Genomic DNA, 22,200 nt, shown 5'->3' with positions numbered 1-22,200 from the left:
TAAGGTATCAGCAAACCCACCTCACAGCCTCCAAGGCATCAATACCAACTGCTCGTACAGCTGGTTCTGAAACCGTAACAAGGTGATGCGCAAAGCCACGGTTCCCACACGCTGGCACTCCTCCGAACCCCACTGCCTTTGCTGTGCCACACTTCACATCAATCATTTTTTTCCCCTCCAGTTATATTAACTCAGATCTCTTTACAACTAAATCAGGTCTGGTTTTGCAAACCTTGTAATTTCTCTCAGTGTTTTTTATTCCTTTCTGTTATTCTGTATATGCTCTTAAGCTGGTGACACATTAGTAACCCAACCTGGCAACTGGGCTGAAGTGTTCAGCAAATTCCTATAGGCAAGAACTAATCTATTAGAAGAGATTGATGTCTCTTGGAATTTAGTCACACATTTGCCCAGAATATTATCACTACAAAAAAAAAAAAAGCTTTTATTAGCTATTAAACTGCCAGCCCAAGATCTTGCAAGACAAAATTAATTCAATAAGCTTTCTATTTGGAGCAGTTTATTTCAAGGTATAACAGTAGCATTGGCAAAAGTTTTAAATCTAAAATGCTACTTCAGCAACTTTTTTTATATCTAAACACTATATGTGTTTGGAAACAACACATCAGAATACAGGGAGCACCAAGTACAATAGCTCTTAAGAAGTCAAAGCAATTTTAGAAACAACAGAAAAATGAAAATAAAAAATGAGATAGTTTTGTTGTCATTACAGTTCCTGTCATGGCATGACAACTTCCCCACATAAATGGGATTAATAGAACAAAAACAAAATCTCAACACAGACATTTAAAAAGGTGCCCCAAATCCTTTCCTTAATGTATTTTTCAAATTATTTTAATCTGAATAAATAGAACTAAATTACACTAATGAAAAGAAAAAAAGTCACATGGAGAGCAAATAGTACCAGACCTTACAGATGACGCATTTTTGTATGAGACAAGAATGAACAGTGGAAGCAGATGGAACATTTGAAGCCCAACAAGACTGCAAAGTCACTGTACAGAGGAGCTTTAGGAAAAACAAAATTCCAGCATTTCACAAAGGGGTTTTTCTCATTTTTTCATTTAACCACCTTTAGACTACATTTATTTTACCGAAGATTGTTTGGGATTCTGGCACAACACTTCAGTACTTCCTTATAGAGATCACACACCCTCATTTTTTCCCATCTTCCTTTTTCAGCTGCCACACTTCTCTCCCACTGAAGTTATTGTGGCTCTCTGGAGTTCCCAAGAAGCATTAAAGACAGCTCACCACCTACCACGTAGGTGACTCTGTATTCATGCTGATCATTCACTCCTAGTTACTCAGCTAATTAGAAAGGAGCACATATTCAGAAGAAGCAATGCCTGCAGAAATGTATGGCTACAAATGGTATTGAATATCAGCAAGAGAAGGGATGGAGGACACCTCCGAGTTAAATTTATGCCACATTTCCCCTACAGATTACAGTATCAATTATTTTAATAAGGTGCTGTAGATGGAAGTTTATAAAAATTCTTCTGTTTAGCTCAGTATGAATGATACTACTAAAAAAATACTTAATATCACTAATTGATTAAAACACTATTTCAATTAGAGAAATTTCATTTAGATCTAGCACAGACAAAAGCTATACCATCTCCCCTTTAAAAATGCTTCCAATCTAATATTTGCATCTTCCTTTTGTTTAGATGTTCTTTAGGATTATGCTCAGATCTCTCTGAATATTTGAGCACTGCATTCCTCAACAGAAGCCTAATTCTGAATTTCAAGAGCACTTATTATACAAACATGTTTACACACATGTGCAAACTGTGTGAACACAAGCATAATGCCACTAATGACACAAAGAGATTCACAATAATTATGCACTTAAAAGTAATCTCTTTTATCCCATGAATTTAATTATTTCAGAAATCAGTGTTTTAAGATGGTGATGATTTAGCCTTGCACAATGATGAACAAAATGGTGACAGCATGCTCCCCCCATGCTGCCAGCAAAGCAACACCTTCCCTCAAACCAAACAATGCCCTCCAACATTAAGAGACAGCAGCTCAAGACAGGCAGGCAGGAAAATCCCCAGTTTCAAAAGGCTGTAATGAGTAAGCAGCAATAACAGCTGAAGTACAGTTGAAAGTGCTGCCACAGAGGACAAGAAGGAGATAGAGATAAACATCCCCCAGAAAACTTCCCCTCTCCCTACAACATGTGAAGTTTTGCATTGCTGTTGGCATGAGCATATGTTGCCTTCCAACTTCAAAAGATTGCCTACATTCTCAGTGTGAAATTGAGCTTTGAGTAATAAATCTTAAAGATTATTACTATGTCTTCACAGGAAAAGAGAAAAATGCTTATGAAGCAATGATTATAAATAGAATGTGAAGGTTGGATTTGCAGACTCAGCAGACTGTGTTTAGTTTCACAGAAATTGAACACAGATATGGCAAGTATTATGATTTAAAGACATTACATAAGTTCTCAAAATTATTAAAAAAATACTGTGATGAAGTATCTTTTGGGAATTTTTATTTTACTTATTTTATATTTTTTAACCGAAATCATAGCCATTCCAGCAAAGAAAAGAATACTTCTTCTTGAACTAATTTTCTTTGCTATATTTCCCCACAACAAAGGTAATGGATGATATGGAATTACCTAGTTCTAAATTTTTCAAGTTGAGCTGCATACAAAAAAGAATTTCAATCACAGAAAGTAATTTTTAAGCTTTTGTATTTGAATATTTGCTTTTATTCTTAGCTCTTGAAAGATCTAAAAGCAAAACCCAACAGGTTTCAATAATTCTAGCTTAGGGCTCTTATTGATGGCCAGAAATAGTGTGGCCTTGCCTAGTAAAGAAATAAAGGGAGAAGAGTTGCAGAAGAGGAAAAATATATGGGAACTTATTCAGACTTTTGATTTGTGATTAATTTCATTTTTCATAAATTGCATGTTTATGATTCCAGGCTTATTTAAGTCTTTAAACAGTCAATACTTCAATAAACCCATAATATTTTAAGTAGTGCAAATGCCTAAATATATTTCATTTCAGTCCCTCAGTTAGCTATGTTGATATTTTAACCATGTACCAGGACTATAGTTTCAAAAGATCATTGGTTTTATAAACTATTAGAGTATCTGGCTGCTGTAAAAATTTCAAAGAAATTAGGCAGGAAAAAGTTTTTTTCATTATTTTCGTTAGAAAGAAACCAGAATAAAGCACATCATTAATTTAAGATAAAAGCAAGTTGTCCCAAAATAGTGTAACTTTTTGTTTCAGTTTTTCATCCCCATCTTTCAAAAATCACTATTAGACTTTGGAAGAAATACTACTATGTATTTCATCATAACTGTCAATTTTTAAAGGTAACTCAAAATTCAATCATAATATCCCATCTTCACAAATGTATTTCTGTTGCAGTTAGCTTGTTGAAATGCCCACTTTAGAACAACAAATACATTCTGAGACCAGAACTCATGTCAAACACCTGACAACTGCACTGTGTAGAACTTATTTACACACACACAGAGGCATGAACAGCTTCCTCTTTTAATAAAACAAAACATATCTCCTAGTTAATAACTTGATTTCCCAAAATTTCATGTACCATAAGAAAATGGGGCTTATATGCTAACTGCAACAACAAAATCTCCCCAAAGTATCACCTCACCATTAACAGTATAAAACTAAGAAGAGCACAGGCTAAGTCATAAAGGTTCCAAAAGCTGGCCTTTAAAGCCAAGTGTTAAACACCTTGCATTTTGTCTAGGACAAATTTTCGGTTCTTCACATCTATAAATTATTCTTTGCTTGGTACTACACAAAAAAAGCCTGTAGTTTTCAGCTATACTCAGTCTAACTTACATAGCGTGTAGTGGGTTGAAGTGGGTTTTTTGAAAGGCAAAAAATTTTAGAGAAGTTTGTAAATAACCCTAGCATGTCTAATACAACATTGTAAACAAAAATGGACATTTCAAAATAGTCAGCATTTCTCAGGATTAGACAGACAAATACTCTGCTTTGCACAATTCAGTTCAGCATTATGCCTGACACCCTGTCCCCCACCCTCCCCACATAGGAACTGTCTTCCAGGTCCATTCTGCCAAGTTTTTTTGAATCCATATGTTCATGACTGGACTTTTAATTTTACTTTTATTTCCTGACAAAAAATGCAATAATCTCTCAGTGGAGTTTTCCCTCATTATTTAGATGTCTAAACATTCTCTCCATTCCTGTCTACATGATAGAAACCAACAAAGCAAACACCATCAGTCCATGTAATTGTATGCAAAACTTGTAACAGCTCATCCCAACAGGAAGAAATATGTCTGGAGAGATATCAGAAATTAAAGTCACAGCTTTAACACACATACACACCCACAAAAGAGGGAACGAGAGAGACTGTTCTGTAATACTATCTATAGCAGGCATTGTGAAGCTTCCAGTGAAACACATAAAGCCATTACAAAGCTAATATAAAGAATCAGAGGTGATTGATTTATGGAAAACATTTTCAGAGAGTGAACATGAATTTCTGTGCAAACATTACACATATTTATGTCTGACTGTGCAGCTACACACACAATAGATATAAGAAATAATATTCAACATGGCAATATAAATCACTAGACATTAACTACTTACTATTAAGAGCCATAATATTGTCTGTTCCTGGATGATGGAAGTTTATTCCCATACGCCCTGCAATGTAAGCAAAAGTTATTTTCAATGGGTTTATTTCAAACTGAATTAAATTCATTAATATGAAATTTCTAAAGGGGATGAACAGTCAGGGTAGCTGAATCTTCCACCTGTTGAAGACAACTTCCCAAGAATACACATTTAAAATATTTAACACCACAGTACCTTCAATATTATGTACTTAAAACACTGAAAATCACAAAATAAACATTATTTTTAATACATTTCCTTTACTTTTCACTAAGAAAGCATTATGCTTACCCTTTCAAAACAAGGCCTCGAGTTCAACCTTGCTGCAATTATGCCATTTATAGTTGGCTTTCAGTAACAAGTACAGCATTGCAAAACTCAATTTAATTGGTAAAAATAAATCACTATTTTTCATACTACATGAAGCACCAGAAGCTCTCAAGTTAACAGATAGTTGGAGAGAGAGTTCTTACCCTGGTTTTGCATTCTTCCCTAAGAATCTTCCATCATCTACCATTTGAGATAAGACACTGGGTTGAAAGGAATATTGCTCTCAAGCAGTACATTCATATGTACTTTGAAAATTAAATATTCTTGACCCAAAGGAGACTTAGTCCACAGAAACCTACTTTTACTGTTAAAGCAAGAAATGAGCCAACAAGTGTTCAGATTAGTACTGGATACTATTTAACTGAGATGAAGTATTAAATGTTATCCTGAAGAAACCTTGTCATAGGAATTTTTAAATTAAACTACCCAAGACAATCTGCAAGCTTTAATTTGTATTAGTCCTTTCCTGGAAAAAGATACAAAAGAATAATTACAGCCACGCAAAAATTTATTTCAACTAAGTAACCTAAGTAACTTTATGTATATAATGTAATTCCATTTCATAGGCTTTTCCTGTCTCTAGGTCTGTGGTTAAGTTTGGGAAGTAAGGAAGAGGTCACTTTCCATTTCTTCACTACATGGACACTCAAATATGGGCGCTCAGGACCCACTCACTGCACTGAAATACCAATAAAATTGTGATGTTCCTGTACTTCTGCAAACCCAAGTTTTAACAAACAAACTCTGGCAAAGCAGAACTAAAGCCAATCCTCTCCAACATTTTTAGTTCCTATTGATAGTCAAAGCCTTCTATTTCCAGTCACTGAAACTGCTGTGCTGTAATGAATATTCTTTCTGAACAGATGCAGCATGAAGTTTCAATATACTTCTGAAGCTAAGTCATAAGCAGGTTAAGAACAGTAAATAAATCTTTTCTTCACATTGAAGTTTTCTCCTTTTAGAACAAAATGCCACCACAATAAGGCTATGAAGCAAAGAGCACCTCCAGAAAGAAGTGGGGAGAGAAGGTAAATAGAATCTCCATTTTTACTTTCCAACTCCTTGAGTAAAGCTTCTTAAAGAGCTGATCTTCATTAACCACTTCACATTTCCTAATTACAGACATAATTCTCCTATACATATTTTCACATTAATCTGGCACTGCAGAAACATTAAAGCTGCTATTATTTCAGTTAGTATAACCTTTGCTAAAATATTTCAGACATCTCTCCAGATGGACATTAATTCCCTTTTCTTTAACAGTGTACTAATGAGTGTGAGGTTACAGGTATTACTTGTAAAGAGAAAAGGTGTCTGTACTAATTTGTACTTTAAAATTATTACTTGGAATAGGAAAAAAGAAAAAAAGAATCTGCTATGAAAAAAATAGAGTAAAATTTGAATGCATAATGCTTGGATGGGCCCTTCTCTTTTCCTTTGCTGAACCAGAAATTCTGCTGTTTGACCAGCTTCAGAAATAGAATCCTATCTGTGACATCTGGGTTTAGTTTTTTCCTCCCTCCAGGCTGTCACTGGACCAGGTGCTGCTTGTGTGACATTTTGTCACCTGCCCTTGGCCTGCTATTTTTAAACTGTTCTTGTCAGCTATCTTTTAAGAGGAGCAGAAAATACAGAGCAGCACAAGCAGAAGGACATGTTCTCACACTGAGCTAAGCCAGCGTGCAGGATAATTCTGTACATCTTCAGAGGTTCCTCGTGCAACTCTATAGAAACACATTAATGGAATCCTTTCAAAACACACCTCTATTAAAAACATTCAAAAGAGACTGGCAATACACCAATCACAAGACAATTAATTAATTATGAATAATTATACAGCCTTTCATATTGGCTATAGTGTTTTAATATTTTGTTGCTTGAAGCAAATTATTCAATAGAAAAAAGAGGCCATCTGCAGATTACAAAACTGCATAATTATCTAAGGAACAACAAGAGAGCACAGAAAGGAAATTATAATTTTTTAATTTAAAGGTGCAATGCAGAACTGTGAAGTATAATTAAGAATATGTACTTTCAAAGACCTATTTAGGTGAAACACATAAATGACTACTGGAAAACAATCAATTTTATGAAAAACATATGTATGTTACCTGAACCTTTATGAAATCTATATAAGCACATATTCTAATTACAGTTTTAAAACAAAACCTCTAGATAAAAGTATTACTTTTCAAGAATATTAAGCACATTAAACAGAAACATAGAGAACTTAAGAGCACAGAAGTTATGGATTCCAGCAGTTCACTGAAATCATAAATAGCAACCCTTCCAGTAACATCATCCCCAGTACTTGTATTCAGTGTACATCTGCCATTTTCAGTTTGCCTGTCTTGGTTTCATAACTATTTAGTGAGTATATTTTCAATTATATGCTTTTATAACATACACTCAAGAGTACTGCAGTTAGGCTGCAACAATTATCACTCTTTTATGTCTTTTCAATTCCTAGTTTAGAAAGAAAAAAATCTAGTTGTATACTTCTTGCTCTTCGAACACTTCAGAGCATAAATGAAGGCTTAATGACTCTTGTACAGCCCAGGCTGCACTGTTGCTTATCTCATGACATTAAATTTCTTACATTCTCTCTCCTAACAACATTTGGAGAGACTTTTCTGGCTGGACTGCCTGAGTGCTCTGCTGCATGTGCAATATCATACTTGCCATGGCAGAGAGCCCAATTCCTTTTTAGAGCACATCAAGGCTGTGCATCTTCTCTTCTGTATTATACTGGAAATGAGATGTTAAATAGAATTTAGCTTTACCTTGGTATTTGTAAAAGAGAGTAATGATCTTGAATGAATTCTGAAATCTTTCTAACAACTTAAGGAAGCATACCCTTCCCACATATGAATCTTTATTGATTCTTTTGCAAATAATTTTTTTTTTTAATTGTGTAGATAATTTTGAGTTACATGATCGGTTTTGAGAAATAATATTGTTCTGGAAATAGCAAACATGAGTATCAGAGACAGTTTTACCACTATTGCATTTCTTCTTCTATTAATTTTCTCTTCCTAAGTGCTTTATGGTTTTTTGAACTTGTGTAGCCCTAATCAGCCCCCGGATATGAACACTCACATAGTAAAGGACTTTTAAGATTACAGTTACCTATTCTCATCATTTTCATGTTACAGTCAACATTCCAAGAAACAATGTTCATTGCTTGTGTATTGAATAAAAATTTTTGCACTATTATATTTCATGATTTGCACCAAGATTGACCCCTTATACCAATTCAGCAATTAGTATTTGGCATAAGATTTGGTGGAAAATAGCTGGCCTGCTTTTGACCTGTCCTGAACTTACTGGAAATGAGAACTTACTGGAAATGAGAACTTTCTCTCAATTCTTAAGATCTCTGTTGATGTCAATTACAATTTTTGTCTACATAATCCTGTGGCAAGGTCAAATGAAATGGGCAACGGGACTATGTCTGCTCTGTTTCTTTAGTAATAATACCTCCTTTATCAATCTTATCTTTTCTATGATTTCCAAGATCGTGCCAACAAAAGGCACTAAAAACCAGCAATACTTATTTGGATGGATAGCTAGCAAGTGGGGTAGGATAAAGTTTAAACACAGGAGAGTGCAAAAATCAAAACAAGACCTGAACATTACCCCAAACATGTGAAACAAGATTATTCATCTGACTCGCATGTATTCGAAGCCTGGTTTACAGCACAAGCTACAACTCCACACACACCCCTCCCATCCCCCCAGCTCAGCCATGAGTGTGTGCTCCAGGATTCACAAATGGCCACAAAGCATGAAGCACGTGTGCATATAAAAGAATTTTAGTAATTCATACCTGAGTAGACCTTAGACCATTCTCTCTCCTTTCCCCCCAAAATTACAGACATCTGAAACTATGCTACACTAACTCAACATATAGGCCCAAGACAATTTCAACACCAAGAATGTTGTAAGCAAGGGTCTGCATAAAAAAATTATAAAATAAAAGGTAACTCTCTGAAGAAGTTTATTGACTTTATTCTCTCCCCTGTTTTTAATGTATATCTGCCATTTGCTCACACCCATAATTTAAACACCTACACTTACAGATCTTTAAAAAAACTAAAATACTGAGCAGAACAAAAGTACTATTGTTTTCCAGAAGGGAAATATGAAGAACTATTACTGTGTTCACACATATATACTTTAACTGCACAAAAACATATTGTGGCAATGTGAAGAAAAGTGTATAATTATCAGCTATGAATATCAGTAATAAAACTTCTTCCCATCACTGAGTAAGCATATATAGCCTATCAGTAGGGAAAGCAACCTATAAATAAAACAGCATATATATTACAATGAAATCCAGACTTTATAAGTAAATTACATTGCTCCAATACACAACAGTCTTGCATATATTAAAGTAGGGCAAACATTTTTAGCTTGAAAACAGCTATATTTTCAAAATAATAGTACTTTGAAAGCAAGACTTGAACATAAAGTTAAATTTGGCATTACTTGTAAGTGGTAGACAAGTATTTTTACACATATGATCATTCTACATGAAGTTCTAGAACTGTATTCAAAAGAGTAATATTGGTATTTTTCACTGGTGCATGGGGGGGGAGGGACTAAAATAAAACAATATCAAAGCAGACTTTTCCATTAGCAATCTATACTAAAATATTCAAACCCCTCAAAACAGTAGCAAAGCAAGAAAGAAAAAAAGCAAAACAGCTTTAGCTCTTTGTGAGGTCAATGAAAAAATGGAAATAAAGAGAAGGAAAATTTGCTATCTCTATAACCACTTCTTAAACTAAACAAAGCAAACAAAAAATCCCCACCATTCCTGACCAAACAGATTCAGCAGGTCAAAGACAAGGACATAGTGGTTGCCAGCAGCAAATTAGGAAGTATGATCATACTACAGGATCATTGGAAAAGGCACTTATTTAAGAAATATGAACCATTTAATCACCATATTCTGTTCTGAAAAAAAAATACTAAAGAGGATCTTCTTAAATAAGAAGAGTTTTAAATGGAAAGGCAACATACTGTCCTTTAAAAGGATTAGCAGGAGGGGCCTAATTTTAAACACAAATACACATGCAAACACATCTGTGTGCACACTGTTTTTCATGAGCATTTACAGAAAGGGGTCTGATGAGCATCGAGATTTTGGGAAATGCTGGTACACTGCACTTTTTTCTAATGAAAGTGTTGCAAAAAGCTCTAACAGGGTAGCACCATTTCTAGGACTGAGATGACAACATTTGTTCTATTTGCATGACCTTTGTGTTCAGTTGCTGACTGCAATTACAAAAACGATCCATTCACCTTCACTTTTCTTAGGTCATGTGGCAAACTTAGTGCTTTGCTTACAAAAAGCTTAGGAACACTTACAGCTGAACAAAATCAGGTGGAATGTATTGAAATTAATCCAAATCCAAGTGGAAATGTAAAGGTCCATTCTATATTTACTACAACACTAAGTTGCATGTAATCTTCAAACAACTGGCTGTCAAAATGTAGTTAATTTAAATGCAAACAAGAAATCTTAAATTTTGCTTAGTTTTCATATGACCTGATAGTCTTTACAATAGTTATGAAGTAACCCAGCAACTTCAGTTTTGTATTACACAAGTAAGTACTGAAAACCAAGACAAAAAGTTTCCTCACAGATGCTGTTTCTGCCTCTGAATGTTGTACATATATATTCAACATCTTGATCTCTACTGAAATATTATGACATAATCAACACATGCTTTATGTATCTTTCTACAATATGATCTCTGTTAAAAGTAGGTACAATAGAGCCAACTCTTGAAATCTCCTTGTACTTGTGTTGTCTCCAATTACTTATATTTGAAGTTGTGTCACACTAATACTCTGAAAAAAAATCAGAATTTTTGTTAGGTGGGGATTTGTAAATCACAAAGTTTGTTTCTGTTCTGATTTAGAATAAAACCCAAATATTACTGTTATCTAGTGTAACAGTAAATTTAAAAGAAATACTTTGAAGGACATGATTTCTCTCCTCAATTTCATACTTAGTTTCATGACCTGTCAGTAGCACATGTGCACAGCATATGATCTAACACAGCTGAAATATTTTATTTAATTATTTAAAAATAGAACAAAGGCAGCTGCTAGTTACTACCGATCGAAATATTTTTTATAGATCAGAATGCATCTGTTTGTGTTGTAATGCAATAGTTTGACATGGATAAACATATTGCAACAGTGACATATTACACCACAGACAGGAGACACTTTTATGTAGGAAAGAAATATTCTGGTCAGTGATAAGCGGCATCTACCCATAGCTATTCTGATAATTCACTTTTGCCCTACAGCTTTAGGTCAAAGCAGAATGTAAATTAAAAAGCTTATGAAATACTGCAAATATAACCTTTCCTTATTAAAGCAAAACTATCCCTCATATTTTTGTAGTGTATAATATATTTTACTGGCAACTCAGAAACTAAATAAGACCGTCCAGGAAAACATCTTGGGAGATACTGCACACTTCTGTTACAGAGGCCTTGTTATGACTGACACAGGGAGCAGCCAGATACCCTGGGCCATACACTGGAATTTGTCATTAACCAGGCAAAGCTTAACAGTTCCTTAACTGAATTTTTTCCTCTTTTTTTCTCTCCTTTTGAAAGAAGATAAGTATTTATGAGTATTGACTGAAAGAAAAGAAAAATGTTGAAGCTGGTCATGATGGCAAAGAAAGCAGGTAGGGAAGTCTGTCGAAGTGTCTTAGGACAAATGAAAATGAGAATTCCTTTTCAATTAATTTACATTCCTTAAATCTCAAAGCACAAAAATGGCAAATGATTTGTAAAGCTACACAGTTCTCAGACGATGAGGACAGAAAGACAGGAACATACAGAAGGTTTCCCCTATCTGGCAGGAAAGGCTGAGAAAAAGAAATTGGTTTTAGAAACAAAACAAGAGCTGCTACTGAGCACCTCCTCCCAAGACTGCGCTTATGATAAAATGCAAATTAGATGGATATGCCGGTAATTTAAGTCCAGAAGCATCAGAGCTAGATTTCAAATCTCTTTCACAGCAAGAAATACACTGAGTAAAAAGAACTGAGTGACTGACTGACCCTGGCTCTCCTTGCTAGAGAGCACCAAGCCAGCCTGCCAATCAGACTAGGTCAGCACTCACTCAATATAAGTAACTCAATATTTCAGGAGTGAGGATCAGGTAGTTTCTGCTGCACTAACAATCTGTCAGACTTGCTCTGTTCCATGCTTGAAAGCAAAAAAAAAATCCCTCCCCAAAAAAGTCACTTAATCACATGCCCTCTCAAGGCCAAGTGGATCATGCTTTAAAAGAAGTGCTTTGGTGACCTTGAAATAAATTCAATTTCCATGGCCTACAGGACAAAGTCTGACCATACCTCAGATTGAGAGAAGGGTTTGGAGCTTCAGCTGCTACAAACAAGAGGATAGACTCTCCCTTTCTCACCTAGAGCGCCTCCACTACCTCCTCTGAACCAAACAGAGCACGAGAAACTCAGACCCCAAAACAAGAAGAAAATATCCCAGAAGCATTTCAATTTGGTCTTCCCATCAGAATCTTGTACGGTTAATCCTCCTAACCACATTCTAATCTTGTTCCATCCTAAGAGAATTATTTTTTGTTCCAAGTATCTACTGGGATACGAGGGGGCACATATGCCAAGAAGGGTGATGTTCCAAGCAAAGTTTCAAACTTAAGACAAAGGAGGGTGCAGGTTGATCAGGAATTCAATGAAATGCTGCCACACCTTTCATTATACACTACCAGCAAAGTATTAGAAATGGTTTCATGTCTAATGCAACACCTGGTAGAACAAACACAGTTTAACAGCAACTGTTAATCAACACTTTCCCAGCACTTAACAACATCTAACATCTTTTGGCTCCTCCTAACAGTTTGAAATCCAAATTAAGATAAATTTGTTTAAAAGAAACCTGAAATAAATAAAGAGAGTAACCTTGATACAGTGGTTGGTTTGGGACCACAGTATCGTAGCTGATAATCCACATGTAAGTGAAGTATAACCTTTGAAAAAGATGTTGAACACAACAATTGGACTCCAGTTGCATGAAACATTTTTTGAAGTGACTGCAGCAAGAGATCTCATTCTACAATTTGCTGATACAAAATCCCATGTTTCAGATATGCCAGTTAGATAATACTTTGATTGTACACTTACAATAAATGTATACACATTTCACCTTATCTTCCTAGTAGAGAAGTTGATCTTAAAATGGGAGAACAGAAATTTCACATAACTGGAAACTCATTCATTAACAAAAAGTTTATAGAAATACTGAAAAGCTGATTTTTTGTTTAAACACCAAGCAAGCATGGACATATGAATATTCCTAACCTGTAAAATGATTCCTCCACATTATATCAGCGAAACTCATTGGTGGGCCACTGGGAGGGTAGTGTTTACCTTTCAGAGGCTCATGATCAGTCCTTATCATATCCATTAAGGAATTTTCCAAAGAGTGCAAGTTAAAAGTGTCATAGGGCCTATTCCGGTCCTAGAAGAAAAAAAAAAAAAGGAAGAAGAAAAAACAAGAGTTATTGAAAAACTTAATTTTCTAACATAGGCTCATTTCTTGTTATATGAATTCCAGCATCCAATTCTACATTTCTTCTCGCAAGAACGTTTTATAAGAAAAAAATTAAAATTTATAAATATGTCTACAGTTGTTTAAAATTATACCCTTCATTTTGCAACTGCTGTTTTCACCAGTACAGCTATGCAAAGAGGCTTTTAAATACTTCTAAAAATATACATACAAGCAATAGCTAATTCTAAACATTATCACTTAAATAACAACTTAGAAATAAAGCAATATTAATGCTTACACTGGAGAAGTGAAATTGTTTCGGAGATTTTTGGTTTACAGCTTCAACATCTGCCTTCTGTCACTGCGCTATCTTAATATCAGAGCAGAAACAAGCAATGCTCAAGACACCAGCAGGCACCTTTGCTCCAGAAAGTACCAATTAATTCTTCAAATGTCTAACATTAATCTGACAGGTTTAAGGAACGTACACTAGGTGCAAGAAAAAATAAAGGAAGCTAGGATAACACTTCCACTGTAGGGCACTCAAAAACCCGAGCAAGGCTTGGTTTGTATTGTTTGAATCTCTCATTTTTAATTCACTGTAGTTCTGCTTCTGCTTTTGGTAAGTAAAGGGGAAAAAGAAAAGAAAAACAAAAACCAGAATCACTCTTTAGAAGGCCTACTAGAACAACCAGTTTCAAAGCTCAGGAACGATCACATGGAGGGGACAATCTACCAATGTATCTGGAGAACTGTACACCATAAGACAACATAACAGAATGGCCCCTTGCAGTCATCCTGTCACTAAAAAAACATTTGTTTTCCTATTCTCATCACTATCATTACAAAAAGAATGGGGGGAGGTTGTATACTATATTATGCTACAGTTGATGAAGAGTGGTGTAACAGTCTACTCTGCAAACTGAAACCTTCCTTGTAATATGCTCCCACAATTCCTGGAACAATGTTTTTCACATGCTAGTTACTAGAAGATATTATTGACCGAAAAACTAAAATTTAAAATCCTCAGAGAAAAAGCAGAAGTATCCATAGAAAAGGTAATAAAGGTTTTGTCTTAATAAATATTATCTCTCTTGAACCCTCTTGTTCTTAGGTTGTCTTTAAATAAAAGTAAAGGAGAGAACTGAGTTCACTGGTATAAATTAAGCTTTCTTTTAATATTCCTGTTCTGGAATTAAAATAAATACACATCATTAAAAGCTTGCTGTTACAGAAAACTCTGAAATACAGATAATCTTACTGTCAAAAATTTCATATTCCCACAGTGCCTACTCTATAAACTGAAGACCCAATTTCTAATACTGTGCTAATACTGTATTTTTTATAAATGGACTACCATTATTTTCTATACACCTTTATTTCATCTATTGAGCATTTTTTGGCAGTCAAGCACGATGTTCAAAGAATAATACATGATTTCTGTTAGAAGCTATACTAAGTACTGAAGTTCAAGTGAGCTCACTGATTTTCAATTCTCATTGTTGATGATTTTTATGTCTTCTACAGCTGCTTAGAATGCCAACATTTGTATACTGTATTTAAAAGAGGACTTGTTCACCTATCCAACTGGATCAATACATTGGAATATAAAATAAAATGTATGTCCAGGAAATCTAAAATAGATCCTAGGGGGAAAAATAACCTCAAACCAAACAAAAACATCCAAAACACTGAGGTTCACTGAGGTGTTTTGTTTTTTTTTTTTTCAAAAAGAAAACTTTATTTTGGTTAAAACAACCCACTTCTTAGTAATATGTGGTCAGAGAGAAGAGTTTGTTTTATTTCATATTCACTTCCTTAAAAAAAAAAATGCAAGTCTAAATTGAAAAGAAAAAGCATTAACTTTGATGTGAAAAAAATCCTTTCTAGTGATATATTAGTAAATTGATTCAATAGAATCTGTATCATTCCTTCAAAGCAAGAATTTTTGTTGTCTTTCTCTATTTGCCTCTTTTAGATACATGTACTGCATGTAAGTAAAGAGGTCAGATGCCTCAATACCCAATTATAACATCTTTTTGAAGAGAAAACATGAATGCAAAGATACAGCTTATATCCTGAATAGGGGTAAGGAAGTATTTTTCAGTCAGATGTGTGCCCTGATTGGGTTTACTATACAGCCATAGCAGAGCTGAGCTGGCAAAACCAACAGTGGCAGGAGAGCAAAAGGGCAGGACTGTTGCTTTTGCCACAATGATAATTTATTCTAACTTTAAACATTCCTGAGATTACAGTCTTAGAGGTCGGAAGGCGTGAGTTCAGAAGAGGACACAGCCTACAAATTGAATTTAACTGTCCTTTATTAACATATGTATGTTACATTTTAACTATGCTACTATAGCAGCAAATCCCTGGGAGGTCCTACTTTGTTCTGTAACCTGCCAAGAAGCTGTGCACATGGACACAAGCGGAAAAAGGGAGAAAGAAATTGTAGCGTCGCGGCAAGGTTATGCAGGGCAGGCTTGTTAGAATGCTGCATCTTCATAACCTTTTAAGGGGCATACAAACCTGCAATATCTTTTCAAGATTAACACAGACCTACATTAGACACAGGAAAATCAATTTAATCAAAACCCTTTACCAGGCAATTATAACACTTCCCATTATAGTACTAGCACAAGATAAATCTAGTAAAGGAAATTTTAGATGCAACAGATTTTACGAGTATGTTGTGGCAGTGCATAAGTATAACGCATGCTGACTACAGACTCTGCAGTGTGGGTGATAAAACACAAGTAAGGGCTAACATTCTAGCTCCTAAATAAAAGGGCTATTACCATTTTTCTCAGTAGCTTTCAATTCAGTAGTAATTCATTTGTACTCAGCAGATTTGAAAACTGTTTTCTAAATTCAGCAATTTTTTCCAAGATGACTGGTGCTTCTGTGCACACACACATTTATGTTTCCTTATTTCTCAGCATGAACAGGTTCTCCTGGTTTTGTGAGCTGATACTGTTCCATCTCCTGGATTTGCCTTTTGCATTGTTTCCACAGGCCACCAATCTATTGCCAAACAGTCCCAACAACATAAACAATTCATAAAGGTCCTTAGCAGTGCACAAGAACTTTACAAGAAAGTTCTGGGACTAGGACCGTGAACTAAAAACAAAATATATACAAAATACAGAGTGAAAAAGCATAATAAATAACTTGGAAAAGAAATCTGAAAATCCAGCAAGTCTGGAAAATTCACAAGGATATCTTCCTAAAGAAGACAAAGCTCCTAAGACCTACTTAGGTAAACTGCATTATGGATAAAAGAGAAATCTCCAGCTACCAGGCACTGCCTTTAGCTACAGAAAAATCATTAAGTCAGCAAAAGATTAAGTCCAGCATGCCCATGTTGGATTGTACTTCTGCTGTGTTCAGACAGCAGCTCCTTCCTTGTTAGCTACCGGTGTATATGGCAGCATATTTCAGTTCTTAGAATTCTCTAGTCTTGAAAGAAAGAAAAACAGTTTAGTAATAAGAGCTCTTAGAGAAGAGATGCATCCCAAAACTTTAAATCCCAGCCCTTCATGGCTATTATCTATTCATTCATCCATGCCATAGACTTCCTCAAAGTGGACTTGTTAAGCATAGTGAAAAATTACAAATGCACATCAGGATCAGATTTTTGAAGGATCACAAAGTGAAATGGACCTTTAGTTGGAGTTGGGTCTCAACTTTCTGCCTCTAAATATCTTACTTGCAAGGCTGATTAAAAATGTCACATAATACAGTGTCTATAGTATTTTAATTTTTAAAAAGTCAAAACAAATGAGTAACTGCCAAAAATAACTGCAGACTCAATACACTAAAATAAAATGAGAAAATACAACAATGTGCATTTTATCTGAATCTTACACTTTTGTGCATATGTATTATGCTAGTCTTTAATTACACAACCAGGATAACTATTCAGAGGTCTCCAGTCTCCATCCAACACACATAATGAACAAGCTCTAGGAATGAATCAAAACAGTGCTTTCAAGAGGTGTGTTTATCTCTAGGACAGATGCCTGTGTCACTTATTCCAGGACATGGCTGAGTTGTAATAAGTGCATCAGCAAATTCCAGGAGGGGGATGTAACTTTGAAAGTTATCTTAATTATGAAACAAATATTACTGAGCAGTACCTGAAGTACTGACACATTTGTAACATTTGAAATAAAAAGAACTTTTTCCCATTTTTTGTACCCTGTAATGTGGTAGCCTTTGTTCTGCCCCCTTCAGACTCACAGCATGGGCGTGTAAGGGCAAGGCATAACAAGCACTACTTCAGTTCCCTCCCACTAGACACACAAACCATGTCTTTACTGCTGAGAGTGAAAGATAAAGAATGAGAAAAAAATACATGACTACATCATGGATGACAATGTCAAGACCAAATCTATAGCTAGGATCATAACAGGTGAGAAGTGGATCTTAATACAGCCTGATTTCCTCACTAACTCTCTCAGCTTGAAAAGGTAGCCCAAAGTAATTGGAACTAATGAACTAAAAAAGGAAATTACTGACCTATCCCATGGCAGAGACATGGAGAACATGCATCTTGCTCCAAAACCTGAAGATGTATAATTTTCTTTTGTCTCTGAAGAGGATAATGGCAGAAAATACACTTGACCATTAATTATTAAAGTACAGTTAAAAAGTGGCAGGTTTCACCCTGAGAACGCATGTCAGCAATCTAACACATGTTGCCCAGGCCTAGCTATCATCCATACTCAGAATCCTTAACCATGGAACACACAGCTGCATGTGTTAAATTCTGTTTGGCATGGTCATCTACATCTATAGCATAAAATACACATGGAGTTGAGAGATCCCTCTCATCTGCATTTTTTCTACTGTGCAAGCAACAAATCCCCAAGTATCTAGACCCTTCCAAAGATACATTTCCCTGGGTCTACAGATTTCAGTTCACTGACTTTCTACTAAGCTTCCAAGCTTCCTATATTCTTAACACTGTCTCAGTTTCCGTAATTTATTTCAGTGTTCTACATTTTCATGCTGCCCTAGATTTTCCAGCTTTCTGCACCAGTATGTGGCACAACGCAACCCAACTCTGCTGAGCAACAGGATGGCTTCGATTCACTGAAATATTAACTGTTTCCAGAATACCACACCTCCAGTGAGTGTCACAGGAGCCATCAGAGCCTACGACATTACACGCAGTGTTTTGATCAGAAGAATGAGATCTAGGGAACAGCTACAACTCTTACGGCTTAAACAACTTTCCTATCAATGCAAACTTCTTCACAGGGGTCACTGCTGTGTTTTGTTCTGTGCCCAACATAAACCTGGATTTGGCTGGACAGGATTGCTAAGCATTGCCAACTAAAGCTGAAGTCAATGGAAGCACAGCTTTGAATAAACACAGGGTAAAATGCCAGCACTGTTTCAAAGAGGGCTCGCTCACTCTGTTCTAGCACTTGCAGCACAGGTTATTACTAAGAACACGAGGAAAACAAGTTTGTCTTGTTTCAGTATCTCAATTCAAAACAGCAAAACCAACAACTGCAAAAAAAAAAAAAAGTATTCTGAAGTTTAGCTTGGGACATGCCCAACATACCATGATGGTGCACATGAATAATCACATACAGCATGCTCTAAATGCTCGCTGGGCAGTCCTTCACTTCTCGCAGCTTCAGCTGGGATGCAATCCCACTTTCAAAAGTCTTTCAAAATATAGGAAATCTGAGGAATATGGTCACATGGTAAAGTAAAATTATCACTGTACAAAAGAAAAAAACTTGTAAATAGCAAGTGTTACTTCCTTTGCAGATTGGTGCTGGAATGCTGCCAACAACAACATGACTGACAACCCAGACGCACACAGAACTGGAACAACCAGAAATGTTAGTAATTCTTCCTTATACTGGATTTAATAAAAATATGGAATAAACCAAAACAAATAAGAAGACATAAAATGTAGGTAGGATGGAACAATAGGGTAAATTCATCTATGCCCATAATGAAACATAGCTACTAACATCAAGTCTTAATGGAATTTTATTTGAATTCCACTTTCTTATCTTTCCAGTTAATTTTGGGTAGTAGTAAACTAAGCTGGATTTATTGTGTCCCTTTACTGGAACAAATTGGGGAATGTTTTCTTATGTTACTGTTGCTTTTGGAATGTGCAGAGAACACATCAACTTCTCATATGTTTGTCTTTTCTCAACATTACCAACTGTAGCACATTTTATTTTCATAGGTGTTAGGAAGTTCACTGGGCAAAAGGTGAATTTTTTTAAGCTTATTTAGAAGGCTTCTAAGAAAAATAAGGAGGTTTAATACAAATATAAAACAATATCTAACTGTATATAGATTATGGAAACATTTCCATGTCATTTGAAAAATAACATTTCAAAACTCTAGTTAATATTTAGCCACCTTGTCTGTGTTACATAAACTTTTATAGTTAACATGCAAGAACTCGGACTGAATCCAAAAGCTTTGAAAACTTGACCTACTCAAGCAATTTTTCCACAAAGAAAGGTAAAGTTGTGTTCAAACTTTAACCCCTTACAAATTCTGACTTCTAAAAATTTTTAGTGAAATGTTTGTAATTTTTATTTTCAGATTAACTAAAAAGCAAAGAAATAGGAAGAGATACAAGCAGCACTATACAGAATTACAAAAACTAATAAAAATTATGTTATTTGGGTCTAATGTCCCTTTACTTTGCAGTTGAGATTCCCTTTTTGTACACCCTTAATACATGTTCAAAATATATATAAGAAAGTTCAGTCTTTATTGCTATACAACTTGGCATCATTCTGACTAAACAAAGTATCCTGTCAAGTTCCAGAATATTCAGTATTTGCAAAGTGGGGGGAAGAAAGTAATTGAATTTGCCCTGCATTTTCCTAAATAGAGGTGATAACTTATTAACTGATGCATTTTCCTAAATAGAGGTGATAACTGATTAAGTTATTCTTCCAATACAGATTTTTATAATATGCCAAGCATACTATTTTCATGATCACTAGTGTTATTTCTCCATTCAAGGACAGTAAAGCACGAAGAGTCAAATGTTCCAATGGGGAACACCATCTTTTGCCTTGCTACCATCTTGGCAAACAGAAATATGATAATATAATACAATTAATATTTCAAACATCATCTTTTGCCATGAAAACAATTAAACAATGTATTTTAAAAACCCAAACAAAAACCCCACCAAAAAAAGAATCAGAAGGATCAACAAAACATCCATTATTTTTACAGCCAATACACTACTGTAGGGAATGATCTGCAGACAGTACAACTGACTGAGCACTCAGTGACAGGATTTATGTTTAGTCATATTTTGTTCAATGTGATGCTTCAGATAAAAATCTGCTCATCAGTCCTGCTGCTGAATGCATCTCAGAAAGCTGATGTATCCACTTTCTATTATAGTTACTGATTCCAGTAACAAACGGTTCTAACACTTGTAAAATATAGGATTAAAGTAGTTACACCCAAGATGACCATCAATTCACAAAAACAAGCAAGTGGAAAAAAAAATATGTCAGCAGTAGAATTTACAAGCCCATTCATTATACCCTTGAGCTATTAAAATGACATAATTTAACTGGTTCATTGGCTGGCTGTGCAAGAGTTCAGCACTGATAAGCTACCTTTGGGCTTCTACTGCTCTGTTCAGTAGAACATTGTCTGTGTTCCATAGCAAGGAAAAACTAACATTGACCTAAGAACTCCTTGCCAGACAAATCAGCACAAGTGCAAACCTCAAATCACAAAATGAAAGCACTACAGAGATGCAAGGGAGGAGGGAGTACTGGGGATGCTACAACGTGAAAGGATCTGCATAATCAAACTTCGCAGGCTGGACCACAGAATGTAAAAGACAGTAGAGACATACTGTGTGAGGAAGCTACTGCCTCAAAGATTTACAGACTGTCTCATGGTATGATAGCATAATGAGACAAAATGGGAGATAGAAAAGAACACAAGTAATCACTGTCAAACAGATGTCTGAGCACCATTGCCCAGTAGCTTCATTTACTGTGGCCACCAAGCAAAGGAGACTCAAGGATTTCTCTGAAACAGTGGTTTTGTCTACAGTTACTGATCATCAGTGACAAGGAATATATTGGTAAGAGGGGGAAAAAAAGTGTCACTGAAATGTTTAAGCCTGATGACAAATAAAATATTGTCTCTCACCCCAACTCATTGTGCTTTTAAGAAAAATGTGACTAAAATAATATCTAACTGGCACATTTCAAGTCACGCTCCTGTTCTATTTCTCTTGTGCTCAGGAAAGAGTGCCACCTGACAAAAATCTTGTAGGTGTCAGAACTCCAGCAGCTATTTCAACAAAAGAGAAGTACCACATTTCATCTCTCCACACAGGACAAGATCCTTACCTGCAGGTTTGGAGAACTACCCTTAGAGAGGACAGTCATGTTCCATTTCAGAACATGAAATAGTATAGTGGGGATTGTTGTTCCTAAGGGCTGGGGGGAACTGGGGTCATTCACCAGTATTTACTCAGAGGCCTGAACCAGGCCAGAAACACTCGCAATGAAAAACAAGGAGTTGACCTTTGCAGAGTGCTGTCACTTTGCAGCAAGCAGGATTTAAAGAAAAGGTTTAACCTATTAGGTGCAATATAC

The 22,200-nt window shown here is 35.5% G+C and overlaps 1 protein-coding gene across 9 annotated transcripts in view; it reads right to left on the bottom strand.

Moving 5' to 3' along the window:
* CPEB3 (cytoplasmic polyadenylation element binding protein 3) overlaps positions 1 to 22,200 on the bottom strand; it is a 78,575-nt gene that overhangs the window by 36,374 nt on the left and 20,001 nt on the right. For 8 of the 9 annotated variants that reach the window (XM_069019718.1, XM_069019722.1, XM_069019721.1 and 5 more), the window contains 2 exons: positions 13,378 to 13,537; positions 4,647 to 4,703 (listed from right to left, as the gene is read on the bottom strand). In XM_069019718.1, the coding sequence (XP_068875819.1) occupies positions 4,647 to 4,703; positions 13,378 to 13,537 (217 nt within the window). The remainder of the gene's footprint in view (positions 1 to 4,646; positions 4,704 to 13,377; positions 13,538 to 22,200) is intronic. The other variant, XM_069019724.1, reaches the window with a different exon arrangement.

The sequence above is a fragment of the Aphelocoma coerulescens genome, chromosome 6 (assembly GCF_041296385.1).
Source record: "Aphelocoma coerulescens isolate FSJ_1873_10779 chromosome 6, UR_Acoe_1.0, whole genome shotgun sequence".
Lineage (NCBI taxonomy): Eukaryota > Metazoa > Chordata > Aves > Passeriformes > Corvidae > Aphelocoma > Aphelocoma coerulescens.
The sequence above is the reverse complement of the archived record's forward strand: the minus strand, read 5'-3'. Positions and strand labels throughout refer to the sequence as shown.